Here is a 19912-nt window from a genome sequence, read left to right as displayed (position 1 = left end):
CAAAGTATTTTCAAATGGATGAAGTACTCATATGGAGTTCAAAACATTTTTTTTTCAGTCTCACAGATTCCCAGAAAAGGAGAAATGCGATGTCTTAAAACGAAACAAGAGGTCTGGGGAATAGCTTCAATAATACCTTTTAAGAATTCTTGTTATTTGAAATTATACTACTCTTGATTTCTACTAAGGTATGTGGTTAAATTCATTCTGCTTCTCTGTTGTTAAATGGCTATGTAAAATAAGTTCATTTTTGTGTTTTTACAGTGAATCATTATGACAACTGAAATTATTTTTCCCATTTATTTTAAACTACTGTATGTTGTGCCCATAGTATTTGTCTTTGAGCGGTTTGTACTATTGTGTCCTGCTTTTAAAATTATTTTTTATGTAAAACAACAAAAAATATGCTAAAATGAATTGATAAAAGCAACCTAAGAGATAAAAAAACATTTCAAACATTTCTATGAACCGCAAAACACTTTAATTTGCAATAAATAAAAACCCGTCATTTTATTTCACGACCGTACCACACGATGGCGCTTCCCACACAAGACGGTGAAAAATGTTGGCGAGGATTAGGCGGCCTTATAGATCTCCTGAAGGTCCTTGCAATACGTAAATCGCAAATAAATAAGTTAAAGTGTTACGTTGTAACATAGATTTTTTTCATTAATTTAAATTGGTCGAATTCGTTTTTTTATTATAACTTTCAATTGCTGACATTATGTACATCTAAGCAGGCACTCGTTTGACCGCCCTTCAGGCCCATCACGACGAGAATAAGAATCGCGCAGAAGCATTTCGCGGGGTTACAGCCGGGGGCTGAAGATGGCGAGGTTGGGGCAGCGCAGTTTATGATGTTGACGAACTTTCTGCTCCTTTAGTAAGATTATTTTCGTTTTGCCCCCCTAAGGTCTGTCGATCCATCTCGACTACAGCGTGAAACTACAGTTCCTTTCGCAGCAGACCGGTAGGATTCGCTCCACCATGCCTCCGACGGGTGACGGTTCGGGGCGGGATGTGATCAAATCCCAGATCCTGAAGTTAATCGAGTCAAACCAGGTGCTGGTCTTCAGCAAGAGCTATTGCCCTTATTGCGTCAAGGTATGTGCGATCTTTTGTCGAGTTGTCTTCACGTTCAGTTTGGGGTTACGAGCTGCCTGATAAGGGAGTTCGGGGATCCTGAAATGGGTTTCTTGTAGCTCAGCTGTGACCACCTTCGCCACTAAAGGAGATATGCGGGTGTGTCAGTCTGCCTGGGTTACTGCGATTGGAAACTCGTTTAATTTGTTTTTTCCTGCTCGCAATAATACGTCCGTAGTTGAACTTAACCCTAAGTGAAGTACAAGTCGTTGTTGTTGTTGTTGTTTTTTTATGTGTGAACGTATTGAAATGGTACAGCGTTTTCTGATGAAAAGAATGTTATTCATTTTCGTAGATACTGGGGAGGTGGTTACAACAGGGTTGTGTTGTAGTGAGACGCATCCCCTGCTGCGATGTGAAACTTAATACACGACTGAGTCAGCGCATACTTTGCTCTGTGACTCACGGATGGCAGCAGCTGTCACGACGTGAATGGACACACTCGGTAGACGTCTGAAGTCTTCTGTAAATGTTGTACCTGCCGGTATTGTTACAATGCACGGCTGAGATGTTGGCAAAGAAACAATACGATGGCAAATCCCTCCACACTAACCTTAAATTCACCTACTCTTTAATAACAGCAATTTTTAGCTTAACGTTTAGATCCTGCTTAGTCACTTTAAGAGGCGTCGTTTTCACTGTTCAGGAGAAAACCTTTCCTACTGAGGTGCATCGGGCATATCAAGATTGTTTCCTCCAAACTTTGAACGTAGTTCAGTTGTGTTTCAAGCAACGCTAGCGTAAGGCTATTGCCCCAGACTGATGGTACAGTTCCTAATCAAACGGTGACACTGCATTGCGAAACAGGAACTGCTGTAAATCTTTCAACGTGCAGAGAAGGTCGTCTCATCCGATTGAGTAAGGGGTGTCGTGTGTGTTTTAAAACGTTCGTGATTGTGCTTTTCCAATAAAGCTTGGTGTACAGCAAAAGCTGTAGTATACGGAGTTCCATTACCAAACAACGTGTAACTTGTTTTGCCCAACTAAAGAGAATTGTCTGGCAATGGGGATCTCAAAATCCAAATGGAAATTTAATAATGGACTTGTTCCAGTTGTGAAAGACGTGTTCTGCAATAGTTTCTGAAACGCTGTTACGCCAGCTGTTTTGCTTAACGTGCGTTTCACACACAATACTTTCAAAGTTTTCTTGCGCCAGTGCGGTTTTTTTTTGATACTGCACCGAGGAAGGAGATAAATATTTCTCTTACAGCGTTTCGAAAAAATATTAAGGTTTAATGCCTTTTCAATGCTACCGATCCAAGAAAAGACAGGAGGTGACCTAAAGTACCTAGGTGTCTCGTATGTCTTCATAACCCTTCCCTCAAGTTAGGACTCGTCAAAGCTGACCGTTCTGGAAAGAGAAGTTGATCCAGTATTTTTGTCCACCTTCATTGTTGGTTGTGCTGCAATTAAATTACACTGGGTGGTAAAGGCAAGATTCAAAGGGAGGAAATAATAAGCCTTTTGCCTGTTTTTAATGCTTTAGACTTGTAGGATCACTGCAATTGTCTTGATGTGGGTCAACACGTGTCCATTCCTAAAAACTTGTGTTGAAAAGAGATGCGAGGTCTTTCTTGCAAATAGTCTTTTATTAAAACTGATTTCGTAGTTTCAAGTGTATGAATACGTGTGGAGCCATCCCTAAGAACCAGTTTCTTTTAACAACTCACTTCTTTTGCTTGACAGGTGAAGGGTCTCTTTAAAGACCTGAACGTAGCGTTCAATGCAGTGGAGCTGGATTTAATGGGTAAGTGTTACGGAAGGCCTGTCTCGTGTTTTAAAATGGTATGGTTTGAGTGTTTTATTAGTTATTTAACAGAACATTAATTTAGGAAATAACTTTGAGGGGAGGGGTCAGTTTAATAGATGTGGGTTTCCGAATCCTTAACTGTATTAGTACCTGTAGGAACTTAAAAACTAGAAGGGATCTAATTACGTAAACAAGTGCCCTACATGTTAATTAAGAGGCTGGGATCTCTTTTGGAATGAAAACCAGCAAACTGGAGTACTCCAGGATCCAAGTCTAAAGCCCCTGCTTTAAAAGAATAATGCAGAAATTACTTTTAAAGTGCAGCACGTGATTAGGCAGGAGTGACTGGGATCGGAACATGAGCGTTTCACCTCCTCTTCTCTGAAATCACTTTCTTTGGGGCAGTGGTCAAGGCCACTCCTGGATTGTGATAAGGGCTACAATGAGCACAGCAGAACAAGTGATTAACTTTTCTGGTTTGCCACAATTGCTTAATAGGCAGGATATGCAGGTATTGGGTTTTTATTGGTTTGTAGCCTCTGCTTTATTGGTTAACTAAATTAAGAGCTTTAATTTTCATTTGCTTGGAAAATGGGGTGGGATAGCTTTGGCAATATTTCAGGGCAAAATTCTCTATTTTGCAGAAAGATGTGCTAAAATAGGTTCATCAAGTAATAGCCGGTCTAAATTCAGGTGAATTTAAAGGGTTATCCAAAAAATTACTTGGTGTTTTAAAGATACAAAATTAATATATCCTGAGCAGTTGCTCTGCTGCTTCTCTAAATGAATGAATGAATGTTTCCTCCTCTTTCATTTGAACATTGTTCTCCGCAGTGTAAAGTGTTAATGTTTTACATTTGAGAGTACTGTTGACTTTCTTCAGGCAACAAGAAATTTGCTGAATCATTCTCGGGAAGCTGCTTGGCTTCATTCCATCGCCATTTACAGCCGTTCAGAAATATAACTCATTTTCCTTAAGTCCTTTTATGACGATAATAGTTTGAGTATGTAGTACTTCTTCATGTTTCTCTTACTGTTTGGTTTTTCCTAGAAAATGTTAAATATTTTAAAAGTCTTGTCATTTTTTTTCTTGGATTTTTACTTCTAATTTGTCAGGTATACTTTGTGACTGATACTTAAATATTTTTATTAAAGATCTATGAAATGCAAATTGATAGGTTCTCTACCTATTTTCTATATGTAAAAATACCCTATTTGTTCTCCAGGACATGTTTAACTTTTAATTTTTATTGGTTATCTGCTTAAGTATTGTCAGAATTTATTACAAGACAGTAGTATAAGAGGGCATCTCCAGTCACGATTTTGGAGGATTGGTCTGACCACAGGTTTTCATTCCAACCCAGTTTTTGACAGCCATAATTAAATTTTTCACTGGATTGATTTAAAGACTTGATCATGTTAATCAGTTGCTGGTGTTTTGTAGGAAACCTAGAAATTCTGCATACTCACTGCAGCTTTGGAACCAGGATTAAATACCCATTGTGTAAAGCATGACTCCGTTTGTTTGTTTTTCTCAGATGAGGGTGGCAACTTCCAGGAGGTGCTGTTGGAAATGACTGGGCAGAATACAGTCCCAAATGTCTTTGTGAATAAAACTCACGTGGGTGGATGCGACAAGACAATACGGGTAATAAATGAAGGTCTTTTAATAAAACGAGAAACAAAATGTCTTGGCCAATAGCCAGTTGCACGGGTGATACTTTTTAAAAGCTTGCCTCCTTAATAGAATTTCTGCTGTGGGCAGTTGGATGAAACAAACTCACTTTGGGACACTGAGCAAGTTGTCAGAATCAGAAGTGCTTGTGTTGCACAAGAGTTAGTAAGTTCCTAGGTCTTACGAAACTGTTCAGGGTAGGCTAATAGGAATTTAGGCAGAGATTAGTGTGGAGGGCACCAACAAAACTCTTCAGTATCTAATGGTAGGTGGACATTGGAGAAAAATATCCTTGGTCACTTGAACCCAATAGCCAGATCCAGTCCTTTATGCTTTTCATGAACAGGATTGTTTTAAAAACATATTTTGGCTTTGGCAGGAATTTCATTGGGAGGCAAACTTTCCAATGTCTATTTAGGCTTGTGAGCCAAAGGTGTTTTCAGTCCATGTTTGAAGACTATTGAATCGGTGTAGACCACAGCTACAGCATCACATGGCATGTGGGTGCATAGACACTTCCTGACTGTTTTCCAACAAATGAAAAATGTTGTGAAGTTTGCTTGTGGAGCCCACTCTGGTATTGAAGAACCCTGGACAGGATAGGTTTGCTCATTTGTTAGTTATCTCCTTTCTTCAACATGCACACTACTGTTAAGTGTGGAGTCATTGCTTACTCTTACATTTCATTTTAAATCAAGTTAAAATAACTTGATTTTAAAATCTTTTTAAAATGTATGTGTGATCTACGAACATTAAGAGCCCTCGTATTGCAGCAGATCTTTGCCTTTTTTAAAACTTACATTGTTTACTATAGATAAATCATTTTGGTTTTGAGTCTTCCTCCAACATCCTTTTCGAGATAAGGGCATAAATGCTGTTGTCAGCTATTTAATAGCAGTAGCTAGAATGAGGTATTTGACTGAAGTTCAGTTTGTGCTTAAAAGGCATTAGTTTCTGTTTGCATAAATTAATTTGCAATACAGCTTTGTAAATTCACTTCTAATGGATTAGAATATGTATAATTAAATATCTTTGCACACTCCCAAGTATAAAGACATTAGCCTTTTGATACTTTTTTTTTACATACTTTCTCAGACCACTGGGTTACATAATGCATGTCATTAAACCTTGTGTGTTCAACTGTTTTAATTTCCTTCTATTATTGAAGGTTTTGGGAGTGTACTTTAAGACTTTAGTTGAAATTACTTGTTTTTGATGGTTGCAGAAGCCAGGATGGTTAAACTTATCCATTCAGAAACAATGGGTGCCATCATGTTTGATAAATGATACCACCCTGATAGAGGTCTGATTAGTGTACTTGCAGTCCTTGATAATCCCATAACAGCAGTGTTCACGCAGTGGGGCTGGAAATAACCTGGGTTCAGGGGTTCTAAGTGCCTAATTGTGTTGTGCTTATGAAAAGAAATTACTTGACAAATGATATTCCACCCCCCCCTCAGCCAGATAAGAACTTAGACCACATGATCCCCAAATTCTCAATGGTTATCAATCAAATGGACTGCTTCAGGCTAAATGGTGAAAATCCCCAGAAAGGACTAGGGGTGATTTAAGTGGAACTGAATTTAGCACAAGAAACAGTAGGCAGGGATTCTTCATACCTTCCATATTTTTATGGTCTTGGTGTAGTATGGATTTACTTCATTTCTTTGAAATGAGTGCACCAAAGCCTAATTTGTGCACTGTGTACGTGGGCACAGTTGAGTCTATAGTTAGATAACCCTCTTGCTTACATTTGCAACAACAGGAAGTAAAGCGAAATCTTCCACTGAAATCTGATATTTGCTAATGCGTGCATTTGCACAGAAAGGACAAAATACCATAGTTTGCCCCGAATTCTTTGTATTGTCCTTCATAACTGTGGTATGTTTAAGTGTTAACTGGATTGGGATACTGTAGAAGCAGGGTTGGCAGTCCCAGATTTTAACAGCTGTTATTACAATGTCTAGGTCTTTATTTCCATATAGACTTCATCTTTTGATGGTTAAGAATAATTTTATTAATGGATGTATTAAAATAATAAATGTTCTGTATTTTGCTCTGACTGGAAGTGCAAAGCATATTTTCATAGCCCTGTGCTAGACCTTTGGCAAAACAAGCTGAATATCCTGCAGCTTTCAAAGGGCATATATGGACAGCTTTGTCTTCACTGAACAAATAACTTTCAAAATCAGAGACTGATTAACTATATGCTGACATTTTCTTTAGATGTAAAGCTGTTTTACCACAGCTATTAACCACTAGGATGTCTTCTAGGCTCATAAAAACGGAATGCTCCAGAAACTCTTGGACAGCACGGAGGTGTATGACTATGACCTCATTGTCATCGGAGGGGGCTCGGGAGGCCTGGCGTGCTCAAAGGTGAGGAATGGTCCTTTACCAGCAACATTTCTCCACCTGTGTCAGACCCCCTATAGTAAATGCAGTGTTTCTTTCTTTTAAAAGAAAATGGAAGTTCTTATCGCCTTCTCAAACCTTTCAAAGATTCTTAGCTCTTTCCCAGATGCTCGGTGATTATTTCCTAATAAGACCGGCAAAACCAAGACGTTAGATATACTGATGAAGTATGTTTAGAATACTGAAAAGAAAATGAAGCTCTGATGTTTTAGCTATTTCTTTAAGACCTGCTGCTTGCTTTTTCTATTCAGATTTGAAGCTTGAGTTTTGCTCTTGTCCTTTACATCGTTTGTTCTCCTTGCTGTGCCTTATTGTTCTCAACGTGGTATATTTACCAATCTTGGGTTGTGTCACAAGTTGCAACATTGCACTGTCTGTCTTGCATTCTTATTGTTTTGGAAGTTGACTTCAATAAATATCATGTAATTTAACAAATACTGCGTTGCTGCCTCTGCAGCTGGGGTGCTACCTGTATGGAGTTTTTGTTCTCCCCAAAGTTCACGTGGGTTTCCTCCCACATGCCAAAGACTGGTGGATTAATTGGCCCTGGTGTGAGTGTGTGCATGTCTGTGTGTGCCCCATGATGGACAGACGTACCAACCAGGGTGTACCCTGCCGAGTGCCTGTTGCCTATCAGCTCTGACTCCACTGCAACACTGAATTGGAAGAAGCTGATGGAAAATAATGGATGGATAAGTGTTATGACCCCAAGTGTCTAGGGGTAAAGGGGTGTAACATTTAGGATAATTTTTGGACGGTTAGGGACTAGGAAGCATGATAACGAGGGTCGGTGCAAAAGTGATGATTTTAAGTTGAATAAGTGACTGGTTTGTAATTGTACACAATAACACAGGGGGTAAGGGAACTAGGGTGGTGCCAAAGCAAAGAAAATAAACAAAATAGTTGGCTAGAAAAGCGAGGGAAAGCTAACCTGACTGCAAAAGAAAACCCAAAACACATGGTCTTTGGTGTCTTCAACACCCTAGCTAACCTCTACTGACTACCCAAAACCATACAAGACAAATGGCACCCGTACTGAACTAGTGTGACTAATACAAGAATCAACTACGTGTGTGCAAAATGTACCCAACAACCTGAACTAACTCTATATACACAAAAGTTCACACAAATACACAAGTGAAGTACGAATACAAATGAGAGTAGACAAGGAACAAGGTATAAAAGAACATAGAGGTTGATGCAGTGATGGGTTTTGGCAAGGTAATGGTGAAACGAGGATAAACGCAAACAAACGAAAGGACAAAGAGACGAACGGAAACCAACAAAACCGAAGTTATACGAAAATGCAAACACGCAAAGCAAAACGACAAACCGACAAGGCCGAAGCGAAAACCAAAGCCGAGCAGGACTGAAGTCAAACGAAAGGCCCCTTCCTTCTGAAAACCTCCATGTTTTATAGTGGATAAGATGACTTGTGATTGGTCGAGAAGCTAATTGAAGATGATGTCATACAGAAACAATAGTGTAATGGTGGGCCAATGGGGAAGGGAGAACAATCAAAGTCAGTGTGGAGCATAACAACAAACACATAGACCACACACTGGGATGTAACAAGCGATGCAATTTTTTGTTTTTGACAGGAAGCAGCTACATTAGGCAAAAAGGTGATGGTCCTGGACTATGTTGTTCCAACACCAAAAGGGACAACCTGGGGTAAGAATAGCCTTGTTTCAGTTTGCTTTCACTTTATTTGAATGTTCGGTCATCTTTATCTTGTATGTTAAACAATGTCTGTCATGCATCCTTTGGCATTCAAACAGTGTACCTAGGTCCATTATTGCAAGGGTGGTATTTTTAACGCCCAGGTTTCAGATTTATTTTCTTTCTATGCAGTTGTCTAAAGTGCCATTACAAGACTTTGCTAATTGGAGCCTTGTCACTTGTCATACTGTAGCTTCGCTTGTAAGTTTTTTTTGTTTATTGGAGGTTTGCTCCTTCCCCCAGGGCTGGGAGGTACATGTGTGAATGTTGGCTGCATTCCTAAGAAACTGATGCATCAGGCAGCCCTTCTTGGAACGGCACTTAAGGACTCGCGCAGTTTTGGCTGGGAGTACGAGGAGAAAGGTGGGTGACTTTTCGGGACCACAAAGTGAGTTGAAGCCTCTCAAGTCTGGAAGGAAAGGATGTCGCAGTACACCTAGATATTTTTAAATCAGCTAACCATAAATAAGAGCAGTATGCATCCTGTAGCAGAAGATATGTGGTCACTCACCTAGAAGCAGCTTAAAATCATTTTTTTAGAATAAAAAAAATGCCTTCCCAAAGTAGTGATGTGAGCTCTATCACTATGGCTATAGAATTTTGTTTCTGAAGACTGTTTTCCAGATGTGCTAATATACCCAGTTTTTATTATTCATGTGTATTGTAGATAATTTTAAACACTTTTCAAGCAGTCATCTGCAAAGTGTTTTAAATGTCATTGAGTCAAAAATATTGATTGTGGTGTGACACTGGATTAAATATATTATTTTTAGATTTTGATTTGGTCTAATTTAACTGAAAATGCTGTTACTCTAAGCCATCAGCCCTTTTCCCTCTGGTACAAACACATTTATTAACCCTTGTCATTCTCTTCCATTACCCTTCAGTGCTCTCTGGGAGCCCTCAGTCGCTCAGCGTAAGGGAATCCGATCTGTATTTCTAGGTTGTCATTCTTCCCTCCGGCAGTATAGGAGATACAGATGCCTTGTAGTGTGTTGTACCACTTTAAACACAATTTCATGTAGGACTCTGTCAGATTTTTCCTGGTTCAGCAGTCTTCACACATTCCGGGAAGTCATGAGCTCCTGAAGCAACCTTGCCATGACCCTTAGTAGGACTTGTAAGAGTATGGAAGCATATTGGAGAAAAAAATCTGCTTCAAAATGTTTTTCTTTTTTTTTTTTCAGTCCAGCACAACTGGGACACAATGAAGACCGCCATTTCCAGTTACATTGGTTCCTTGAACTGGGGCTACAGAGTTGATCTAAGAGACAAGAATGTCACTTATGTCAATTCATATGCTGAGTTTGTGGAACCACATAAAATAAAGGTAATGGAGTCAATATGGCAATATTTTTCTTTAATTACAGAGTACTTGAGAGCTGAGGTGAAAACCTCATTTAACAGCACAGAGAAGGGAATATTCAAATTACAATAATCAGCATTATGTTCAATGATGGATTTTTTGGGGAAAAATCCATCCACACCACTAGTTATTGCTTCTCATTGTCAAAATGTGTGGTTTTAAAATGTCTATTATTAAATTGAACTTATGAATGCTCCCTTTCCCACAGGCTACAAACAAGCGTGGCAAAGAGACGTTCCATACAGCAGCAAACTTTGTGATAGCAACAGGAGAGCGACCTCGGTATCTGGGTATCCCAGGAGACCGAGAACATTGCATTACCAGGTGAGCTGGTTATGCCTGGATGGCTGCACGTCCGGATGGGAATTGGCGTTCTCGGCCTCAGCTCTGATAGAAGCTCCTGAATCCAAATAAGCAGTTTGGACAAACATGTTTGGTTTTTTGGTAGTACGTGATTTCTTGATTAAGTATGGGAATGTCACTGATTTTAGTCCGATTTGTTTGCCGTTGTCAATGCACGCATATCGATGGGCAGCTGTTATAACCTGAGGTTAACATTTTCTTCAGTACTCTTGACAGTTCTCATGATCGGTTGTTCATCTGCAGCTTGTTAAATTTGCTGGCTAAAGGAATTTGAGGGAAGCAAGTTTGCACTTGTAAAAGAGAAAATGAATTGTATTGCTCAAAGCTGTTTGCCATTTTCTGCTAGTTGTGCCAAGCAGCCCCGCTGGGCCTATTGTGTAAGGAATATGAGTACAGTGTGAATATTCATGTTGTGGTATCCCATGCATTATTTGTTTTTTCATTATCGTGATGAGAGCTTTATGAATGGATTCTTTTGATTCTGGCAGATATCACCTTTTGATTTGCTTGGAAAAGAGATGTTTCAGTTCATTGAATCAGATCTCTTTACAGCGGTAGCTTCAGAAGGGAACATAGTTAAAGGTTTTCAGGTCACCTTGTAACAAAATATTGAATGCTATAATACACCTGGCCATCCATTTATTTAAATGTCCTTGATTGTATTGCCAGGAGTACAGTTCTGAGAGATTCATAAAGATGGATATTCTTCCATCTATGGAAGTATGTATAGAGATGCTGGCATTGCAAAATTTCTTTTCATTAGTGTTTATGTGATACAAACCCCAGCAGGGAATTGTAACTTTTAAATGGAATTAGCCAGAAGGAATAACAACAGTGTATCACACAACTATAAGAGCTGTGGGTTTTTTGTTTTATTCTATTTAATCTTTCAAAGAATTTTCTTATCGGCATAATTTGCAAGGTGTTAGCTGGCTTAAAATGCAGAACGTCAAAAAAACCAATGATTTAATCATTTTTTTTCAAAGCGGAGGTGGTCTTTGGATTGGAAACAAACTGCATATCAGAGCTGCAGATCGCAAATCCCAATACAAGAAGATGAGTGATGTTTTGTAGGGAAGCTGTTGGTACAGGAGATGTGCTTTTGCACTTGTAAGTCCTCCAGCTTGGTGTTGCTAAATGCAGAAGTGCCACGAAGACAAATGAGCCGCATATGTGGGCTGTAAGAGCAAAAGCACACTTTGGAAAGCCGAGCTGCGCGAGAGCTCTGTTTGAGGTGTCTTGGTTTGTGTTTGCAGTGATGATCTGTTCTACCTGCCCCACTGCCCCGGGAAGACGCTGGTGGTTGGTGCTTCCTACGTTGCCCTGGAATGTGCCGGTTTCCTGGCAGGAATTGGGCTGGATGTGACCGTGATGGTGCGCTCCATCTTACTCCGGGGTTTCGACCAGGACATGGCGAACAGAGCAGGAGCCTACATGGAGGAGCACGGGGTCAAGTTCATCAGGAAGTTTGTCCCCATTAAGGTAGGCCATTGGATGCTTCAAGTAGAGGTTGATTCGTGTGGAGAGCTGGCTTGTGAGACTGTAGGATGACCCAAAGCACTGGCTGAGCAGGAAATGAAAGATTTTGCTTGGCACAGAGTTTCCCCCCTCCCTCTGTCTTCTATATCAGATGTTTGGCATGTTTTATTTTTAGCTAATGTTGAAACTTTTTCTCTTGCCTTTACACAAAAGGTTGAAGAACTGGAGAAAGGCACTCCAGGCAGACTGAAGGTGACTGCAAAGTCGACAGAAAGTGAAGACATTATTGAAGGAGAATACAACACTGTAAGGATTTTTTTTTTCTTTTTGGTCAATATTTTAAGCCTAAATCAGCCCAAGTCAGATATGGTTAAATTATAATAGTATTTTCCATCTTTTAGAACGGTAGAGTAATGTCAGTAAAAGTTTTCCTCTCAAAAATAATAACCAGTAAGACTATATAGAGTCAAAGTACTTTTAGGTTTTTGTGGGTAATGTTTAACATCTCAAGTGCTTAACACTTTCAGTAGAGGCTTTAAACAGTGTCCTTTTTTGCAGGTCTTGATAGCTGTTGGCCGCGATGCCTGCACCAACAAAATCGGTCTGGATAAAGTTGGAGTTCAAGTCAATGAAAAGTGAGTTGTTTTTTTTTTTTAATTCATCCCCTTTAGAAGAGGAAAGGGACACTGTCCCTTTAAAGCAGTTAGCTTCCAAGAGGTCACGGTGATTCAGCAGAATCTGCAGTCTGCAGGGGCAGTAGCTCCTGCAGCAGGGGAGACTGAGTGATTGCCCAAGCGCCTGTGCGTGAGGAGACTGCTGCCCCTGAAGCCTCTTTAATACAACTCAGCTGATGTTGTCTGGATGTTAAGTGGAGGTGGGTTTGCTGAAGCAGTAATAGAGTGACTACATGATCTTTTACACTTTGATTTTTCTGACATGCTGCAGATTACTGCAGGATTGTAATGTTATTAAGGTCAAATTCCATGGTGGATGGTTATTTTACTTGCAAGAATCATATGCATTTTATTTAGATCAAAAATAGTTACTGTGACGAGGTAAACAGTATGCTCTTTCTTAGTTTACTAATGCGGATGTGTTAGAAAATATTTAAAAGATTTATATATGCATTAGTATTTTTTTTTTCCTACTGATAAAACCCAAATTGTTAAATTAGTATTGGTCATTTTTTCTGAGTTTTATCAGTTCAGACAAATGTATCATTGAACTTGATCTCTAGCATAGATGCGGTCAGTCTAATTGCACAGCGGTTTGGAAAAAGATGCATGATCAATAATACAAAATGGCCACAGCAACTTACTGATCTGTACTCATGATGAGATGGACTGGAACTTGAGACCTTTTTGCTTCTCCCCACTGTGTTGAACCACTAAAAAGTCATGTGCTATGACCCATCTGATCCTTGTAGAGAGGGTGTTTCACTTCTGAAATGATGCAAGCCTGGTTACGTTGTTTAACAAATGCTCTGCAAAGCGCAAGGTTTTGGAATGCCACCAAATATTTCTCACTAATTGATCCAATTCCGTATTTTGACATGTGGATTTATCTTTTGTAATTCACTTGGTCAACCCCTGTCCCTTTCAGGACATGCCAAACATCACTCTGGAAGAAAATAAGGTTTTTTTTTTGTGCTTGAGTTTGTGAGGGATGATTATAACCAATGACGTCTTCATGCCTGTTACTCTAACTCATTGTTCTCCATGGTATAACATTCTGAAGTCCTATGCTTTATATATCCTTGTTGGGCTCTCTCTTGCTTCAGCTTTTTGCATCCTTCTTCCACCTCATTTCCACTATTGCAGCCACCTCTGGGTGAACTATGCTCTCGTCCTCGGGCCTGGTGGTCTGCCGTTAGCCAAGAGGGTTATACCAACGCTTCCTATTCCTAACTTCTCAATTAACATTCCTAAATGTGTTTTTCTCATCGTGTGGCGTTCTTCCTTGTGAAAAACATATCGGCAAACAAGGATGAACATTTGTGAGGAAATGTGGTGGAATTAATATATCCCGTAATTTGTTTGTTATTCCAGGAATGGCAAAATCCCAGTAAACGACAACGAACAATCCAACGTGCCCTACGTTTATGCCGTTGGGGATATTCTTGAGGGCAAGTGGGAACTGACTCCAGTCGCTATTCAGGCTGGAAAACTTTTGGCAAGAAGGCTTTATGGGGGCTCCTCAATGAAAGTAAGACGCTTTTTAACCCACTGGCTATACCCTTACCCAGTGTGTGAAAGATTTGTGAGCTGCCCCAGCACTTGTCTTCCTCAACTTTTTCTCCCTTGAGAAAAGTCAGTGTTGGCGACACCTGCTTCAATGGCTAACCATTAGTGATCTGCCGATACGTGTGTAGGATGTTTGCCTGTACATAACACACACTTCATAATCTTGAAAGACCTGGCTTACTGAGGTGTGATCACCAGTCTTTAATTTGTAAAGCTACCAGCATGCTTTAAAACCTAAAATCCTGACAGTATTTAGGCTGATTTTTTTTAATGTGTCATCTCTTTATTCAGTGTTAATTAAATATGAATGTAGAATATGAAAGTCTAAGCTTTTATTTTGTCATGGGCATCCACTTTTTAATGCCATTTGGGCATTTTCTACAAAATGTTAACAAAGGCTGGAAGAGTATTTTAAGTTGATTCTCTTTTTTTTTTAAGTGTGATTATATCAATGTTCCGACCACAGTCTTTACGCCTTTGGAATATGGCTGCTGTGGCCTGTCAGAGGAGAAGGCCATCGAACTGTATGGGGAAGAAAACATTGAGGTTAGTTTTAGAGTTCCTTGTGCGCATGATCGAGATCTTCTAGCAGATGTGACTTTCAGATTTCCTTTGTTGTATTGTTTCGGAAACAGAACAAAGAAAGCCAATGACAGAGGAGCAAAGTATCAATTTCATTAATTCATCATTAAACAAAGTTTGAATCTCCAGCAGTTCGTGCTGCCAAACGTTTTCAACCAGCGTAGATTTTGTTTTAGTCCAGTCATACTGGGGCTTGTTTGCTTTGTACTGAGGGATGAATGTGCCTTTTTCTAAGAAAAGATCTACCTTATCTTGATTTGTCGGAACAGATTTTCCCTTTATATAACTTCCTCTGTAGAATGACTTGGCATAATGTTTTTAGTGCACCACGCCAGAAAACTGTTTCATGCCGAAAGAATTAATAAGCAGCACTGTCCTTGTCCTCCTTTTGCCGTCTGCAGTTTTATTCCTTTTTTTTTCTACTATAAAACAAAACGCTCACTTTATATACCGTTCAAATTTTGAAAGTGCAGATAGAGACTTGAGTTCCTGGCAACTTGAAGTCTGGGCCATCGATATCTGCATTGTAGAGATAAGCGTCAACTCTGAGCGAGCATCTTCTGTATCTGGTCTGTTTGTGAACTGCATTTGTTTTTATTTTAAAGTGTGCTAATTACATTCATCAATCTTCTCTCCACTTAGTGCTGTCTTGTAGCTTTTTTTTTTCTCGCTCAAAATGTTGAAATCATGCGGGCATAGCATTCTCGGTTATGAACAATTATTACCTAATTTCAATGCCTAATTTCATTAAACTTGCAGTTCCTCATCACTTCTGTTACTCATTTACTTCAGTAGAATACATAATGGAACAGAATATCGCTAATGTGCCTCAGTTAATGTTTTGTGGGTTTTTTTTTTCTTTGTTCTCTGTAGGTTTACCACAGCTTGTTTTGGCCACTAGAATGCACAGTCCCGGGGAGGGACAACAACAAATGCTACTCCAAGATTATCTGCAATAAACTGGACAATGTGAGTGCAGCTTCTAGCAATAACCATGTATGCTCTTAAAGAGGAAATACCGTTTTAATTCCATAGGATTGATCGTCAATGGCAGCTATCAGTTCAGTATATTTAATTTTGACTTAGATGATAAATACAGTATTTTCAAACCTTTTAACACGATTCAGACAGACCTCCCTGCTCTGTTTTTTGGTGGACATTTACAGTTTACAGATTTAATTCATTACTAACTGTATACAAAAATGCAAAACGTGCTAAATTATGAAATCATGGTAGGGGCTTTTCTACCTCAAGACCTGTTCCAAAATACAGCAAACGTGAATTTAGGGAGTGCTAGAAACGTGTATCAAAGATACAAGCGAATAGACCATGAGAGCTGCTTTGAGGAGGGTATTGTTTCTTCAGTTACAAATTTCCTTTTGTCCAAGTGTCCCTGAGGTCTTAATATCCTCATGTTTTAACATTACAGCAATGACATGCATAAGGAAGTTGTCTTCTAACTTCCTCGTTTGTATCAAAAGCTGCTTCTAGGAAGGGTTGAGTGTGTTTTGCCTGATAGAAATACTTGGAATTGAAATATCTTGATTTATCTTTACAGATTGTTTTCAGTTTTGTATGACTGTCATAGTAGAATAACTGGGCATACTGTAAATGTATTTTTTTTCTCTATACCAAAAGGGGGGGCTGCTAATCAAAATGTCTTTGGAAGTGTCAATCCTAAACCCGCTATGCACTGTAAGGACTGAATGACCTATCCTGGGCTTGATGTTCTTCATGCCTCTCTCTCCTCAGGAGCGTGTGGTAGGATTCCATTACTTGGGCCCCAATGCTGGAGAGGTGACACAAGGCTTTGGTGCTGCAATTAAGTGTGGACTTACCAAAGAACTGCTTGATAACACCATTGGCATCCATCCAACCTGTGCTGAGGTAATGGGTTTCTTCAGTCCTGTGTGTTTTGCATGTAAGGTGTTGTTCCTAAAGCACAGTGCCATGCTAAAAGTATTAATCTCCCCTCATACTTAGAATTTGGTCAAATTTAGCTGGAACAGTTAATCTGTAGCTATTATCAAAACGTCATAAAATGTAAGAACTTTTATTTCCTTGTTTTGTAGCAGACCTGCTACAAAGTGACTTTTGCCCTTCAGATTGGATCATTTGGGGGCATTTCTACAGAAAATTAAATCAATATTTAAGCATTATCAATCTGAGCATAAGAATAATTTTGAAAAAACATGTCATAAATGAATAACCCCCACTTCTGGCACTGCCTCCACGATGGCAACATTAAGCAATACTAAGCTTTTCTTTCCTTTCAGTGCATTTTAATAGGTCTTTGTTAAAAGATGATCAAATGGATTTTCCCTGTTTTCTATTGCAGATATTTACCACGATGGAAATCACCAAGCGGTCAGGAGCTGATATTACTCAGAAAGGCTGCTGAGGTTAAACCCTGCTGATACTAACGGCTGTCTTGTTAAATAACATCTCTTTGTAATGTCCTGTGACTGGCTTAAACTACACTTGAATACTCTCAGGTAATTTTAAGCAACAGCAAAAAGTCATCACTTCATAGAGACAGACTTAGTGTCAGTCACAGGTTAGAGATGTTTTGCAGGACAAGTCTGTTAATCAGCAGGGTTATCTTTATAAGCCTTCCGCCTGGACATGCTTAGAAATGTACTTTAGTGCTTTTTTGACGTCTTGGCCAGGAACCGCTCTGAGGTGGGCCAAGACTGATGTCTTCTAAGCGGTCTTCAGGATTCTCTTCGTCCATTCAGATATCTACACTTCTTTCCAGAAGGACCATCAGTGCACATATCGTTCCTGACTGTCATGAAGCTTAGGATCCTTATATGAAGATAAACTTGTAGTCTTTGGTAGATGTGGTAGTATTTTTACATTCCAGAATACATTTCAAAAGTACCACATTTACAAAACTGCTCACTGTTTTGTGTGCTTGAGGAAAAGGTTTCTCTAGTTTGTGTGTGAAAATACCTTGACTGCAGTCACAGCCTAGTTTATTTAAAGAACGTGTTCGGTGGGCATCGTTGGGCTAAATGGAAGCACTATTTAATGTGTTTTAATGCTTTTATTCACTGAATTATGAATCTCTTGGCACTTATTTTTTCCACATTGGTTTTTGTTCTTTAAAGAAATAATATCCCCATATCTACCAAAGCCTTTATCAAGGGGGTACATCACAAAAGAAGATAAAATAGCTAAGGGTATGTTGGTAGATTTTTAAATGTGCAAGTGCTATAGAGACTTCATAGAGCTCTACCTAATGTTCATTTAAAAGCTGCCTGTTTTGTCTATTTTTCTGTATTTTGGTCAATTACAGTAAATGTTATGAATGTTTTAAGCCCTCTGTCATGGAACAATTAAGTATTCATTCACAACGTGAATGCCTGTTATTATCAACCTGATCTTGCTATGATGTTCAGATGACATGTATCCTGTTCTAAATAAAGTTAAAATATGTAAAAGTGAAAACTGAATTGGGTTTTGGGTCCTTGCCGAGGTACAGAAGATGTGATACTACTTGAATCATTTAATTCACGATAAAGAATGTTACAAACTAAAGGAAGGCATCCAGCCCATTGTGATATGTATTTATCCAGGAGTTATCCTCAAGTTGTGCCTTGTAATGTTTTTCAACAATATTGAAGGTTTTGTTTCACATGGTTCAGTGTAAGTAGGCTCTGAACATTTTCCTTTGTTCCAGTCCTAAATGCACTTTTGCCTAAGGGTAGGTGATAGTTGGGGATGAAATCTCTTGTTCTTAATAAAAAATATATCTTCCTTGTGTATTTTCTGTTTTTAATAGTTACCCATTAACCATATGGTTTCTGGATTTTAATAGATTTATGAATTCAGCCTATTGAAGATCTGAAATCCAGTTTATCCAGTATTTTCAGAGCTGGATTGAGCTCTGACAGTTAAGTGGCCTGTTTTAAAGAGATTATAGTTTGATAGGAAAACCTAATATAATAGATTTTAACCTAATAACCGCTGTTATGTAGTGTAATGCAGTACTTGGTAGTTAAGCTGGCATATTAATAAAACTTTCTTAAAGGCAAAGGCTTACTCCTGCGAAGACTTACTTAGACCAAAGGAGCTATCTTTTAAAATAAGTGCTGGAAAGTTTTAAAAGTGAAACGTTTGTACTGCAGATTTAGAAATGCGCCATTGATGATTGCGTGGTGTTTTTATTTGTTCTTGATTTAGCCTTTTTTTAACTCGTTTTCATGCGGCTGCATACTGTACGTCGGCTTTGACATTGCCAATACCTCTAAACAAGACTGGTTGTGCTTTTATTTACACCTTAACATTAGTTCTTTTTTGTTGAGTCGTGCATACCTCAATAAGGATTATTTAAAGTAGTGGCTGTTTTATGCACTTTTCGAGCATTAAGTATCTTAACCTTCTTCAGTACCGTCTTTTCAGAAGGCTGAAATCATCTGTATGGGGCACACGTTTTATGTGGACTGTACAATACATGGGAGTTGTGCAAAATCAAACCGATTTCCGTATTATCTTAATGCTATGCCTACTTTTCCTTCCAGGAAAAGTAAATTGGTGGTGGTGAAAGGGAGTCTCTGTTACCTGTAAAGCGCTTTGAGTGGAGTGTCCAGAAAAGAGCGATGTTAAGTGTAAGCAATTACTAAATGTAGGTGTTGCTTAGCAACCAGTACTGTATGTTTCCCTTTCGGGTTTTCCTGATCTACCTTTAGCCGGTATCAGGTACAGTTAAGTCATGAAATAAGTTAATATTAACCTGACCTGTTGAAAAATTAAAATAGATTTAGTTAATACTTTAATCAAAATGGTTGGCCTTCCGTTGTATTAACCATGCAATACAGAGAGTTTGCTCACGTTTACTCTTCTTGCCGTATGGATCTAGACGTTATCACGGTAAAAATTGAATTCATTTGGAAAAAGTGCAACTTAAAATGAGTCAATTTCTTTTTTTCCTCTTATCCTTCACTATAACAAGAAAAAAAAAATCAGTGTACATTTTTTTTCTAAAAATATAATTGATTTCTCTTGACAGTTCTATAGTTTGTATATAGTTTTTTTTAGATGTTAAGTTTCTCAAGTACTGTGAGGAAAAACGTTTAACGTTTTAAACAAAATCCTGAAATAATTGCCAATCGTTTCGGTCAAACTCAGGTTTAAGGCTGCACAAAACACATTATCACTAATCATTCATA

At 38.8% G+C, this 19912-nt stretch overlaps 1 protein-coding gene across 2 annotated transcripts; it reads left to right on the top strand.

Annotated features, from left to right (window-relative positions):
- Window positions 1–782: 782 nt before the first annotated feature.
- txnrd3 (thioredoxin reductase 3) lies at window positions 783–18191 on the top strand. Of its 2 annotated transcripts, none has more exons than XM_006631007.3 (16): window positions 783–1104; window positions 2830–2890; window positions 4432–4541; window positions 6843–6947; window positions 8585–8657; window positions 8949–9068; window positions 9893–10035; window positions 10280–10395; window positions 11691–11916; window positions 12127–12219; window positions 12472–12548; window positions 13962–14118; window positions 14595–14702; window positions 15612–15707; window positions 16491–16625; window positions 17077–18191. In XM_006631007.3, exons 1-16 carry the CDS (start codon window positions 988–990, stop codon window positions 17137–17139), a joined length of 1800 nt encoding a protein of 599 aa, XP_006631070.2. In that variant the 5' UTR covers window positions 783–987; the 3' UTR covers window positions 17140–18191. The 2 variants fall into 2 exon arrangements, with proteins under 2 accessions (XP_006631070.2, XP_015203793.2); XM_015348307.2 differs by lacking the exon at window positions 783–1104 and adding an exon at window positions 2364–2417.
- The last annotated feature ends 1721 nt before the right edge of the window (window positions 18192–19912 follow it).

This window comes from Lepisosteus oculatus, chromosome 4, assembly GCF_040954835.1.
Source record: "Lepisosteus oculatus isolate fLepOcu1 chromosome 4, fLepOcu1.hap2, whole genome shotgun sequence".
NCBI lineage: Eukaryota > Metazoa > Chordata > Actinopteri > Semionotiformes > Lepisosteidae > Lepisosteus > Lepisosteus oculatus.
The sequence above is the reverse complement of the archived record's forward strand: the minus strand, read 5'-3'. Positions and strand labels throughout refer to the sequence as shown.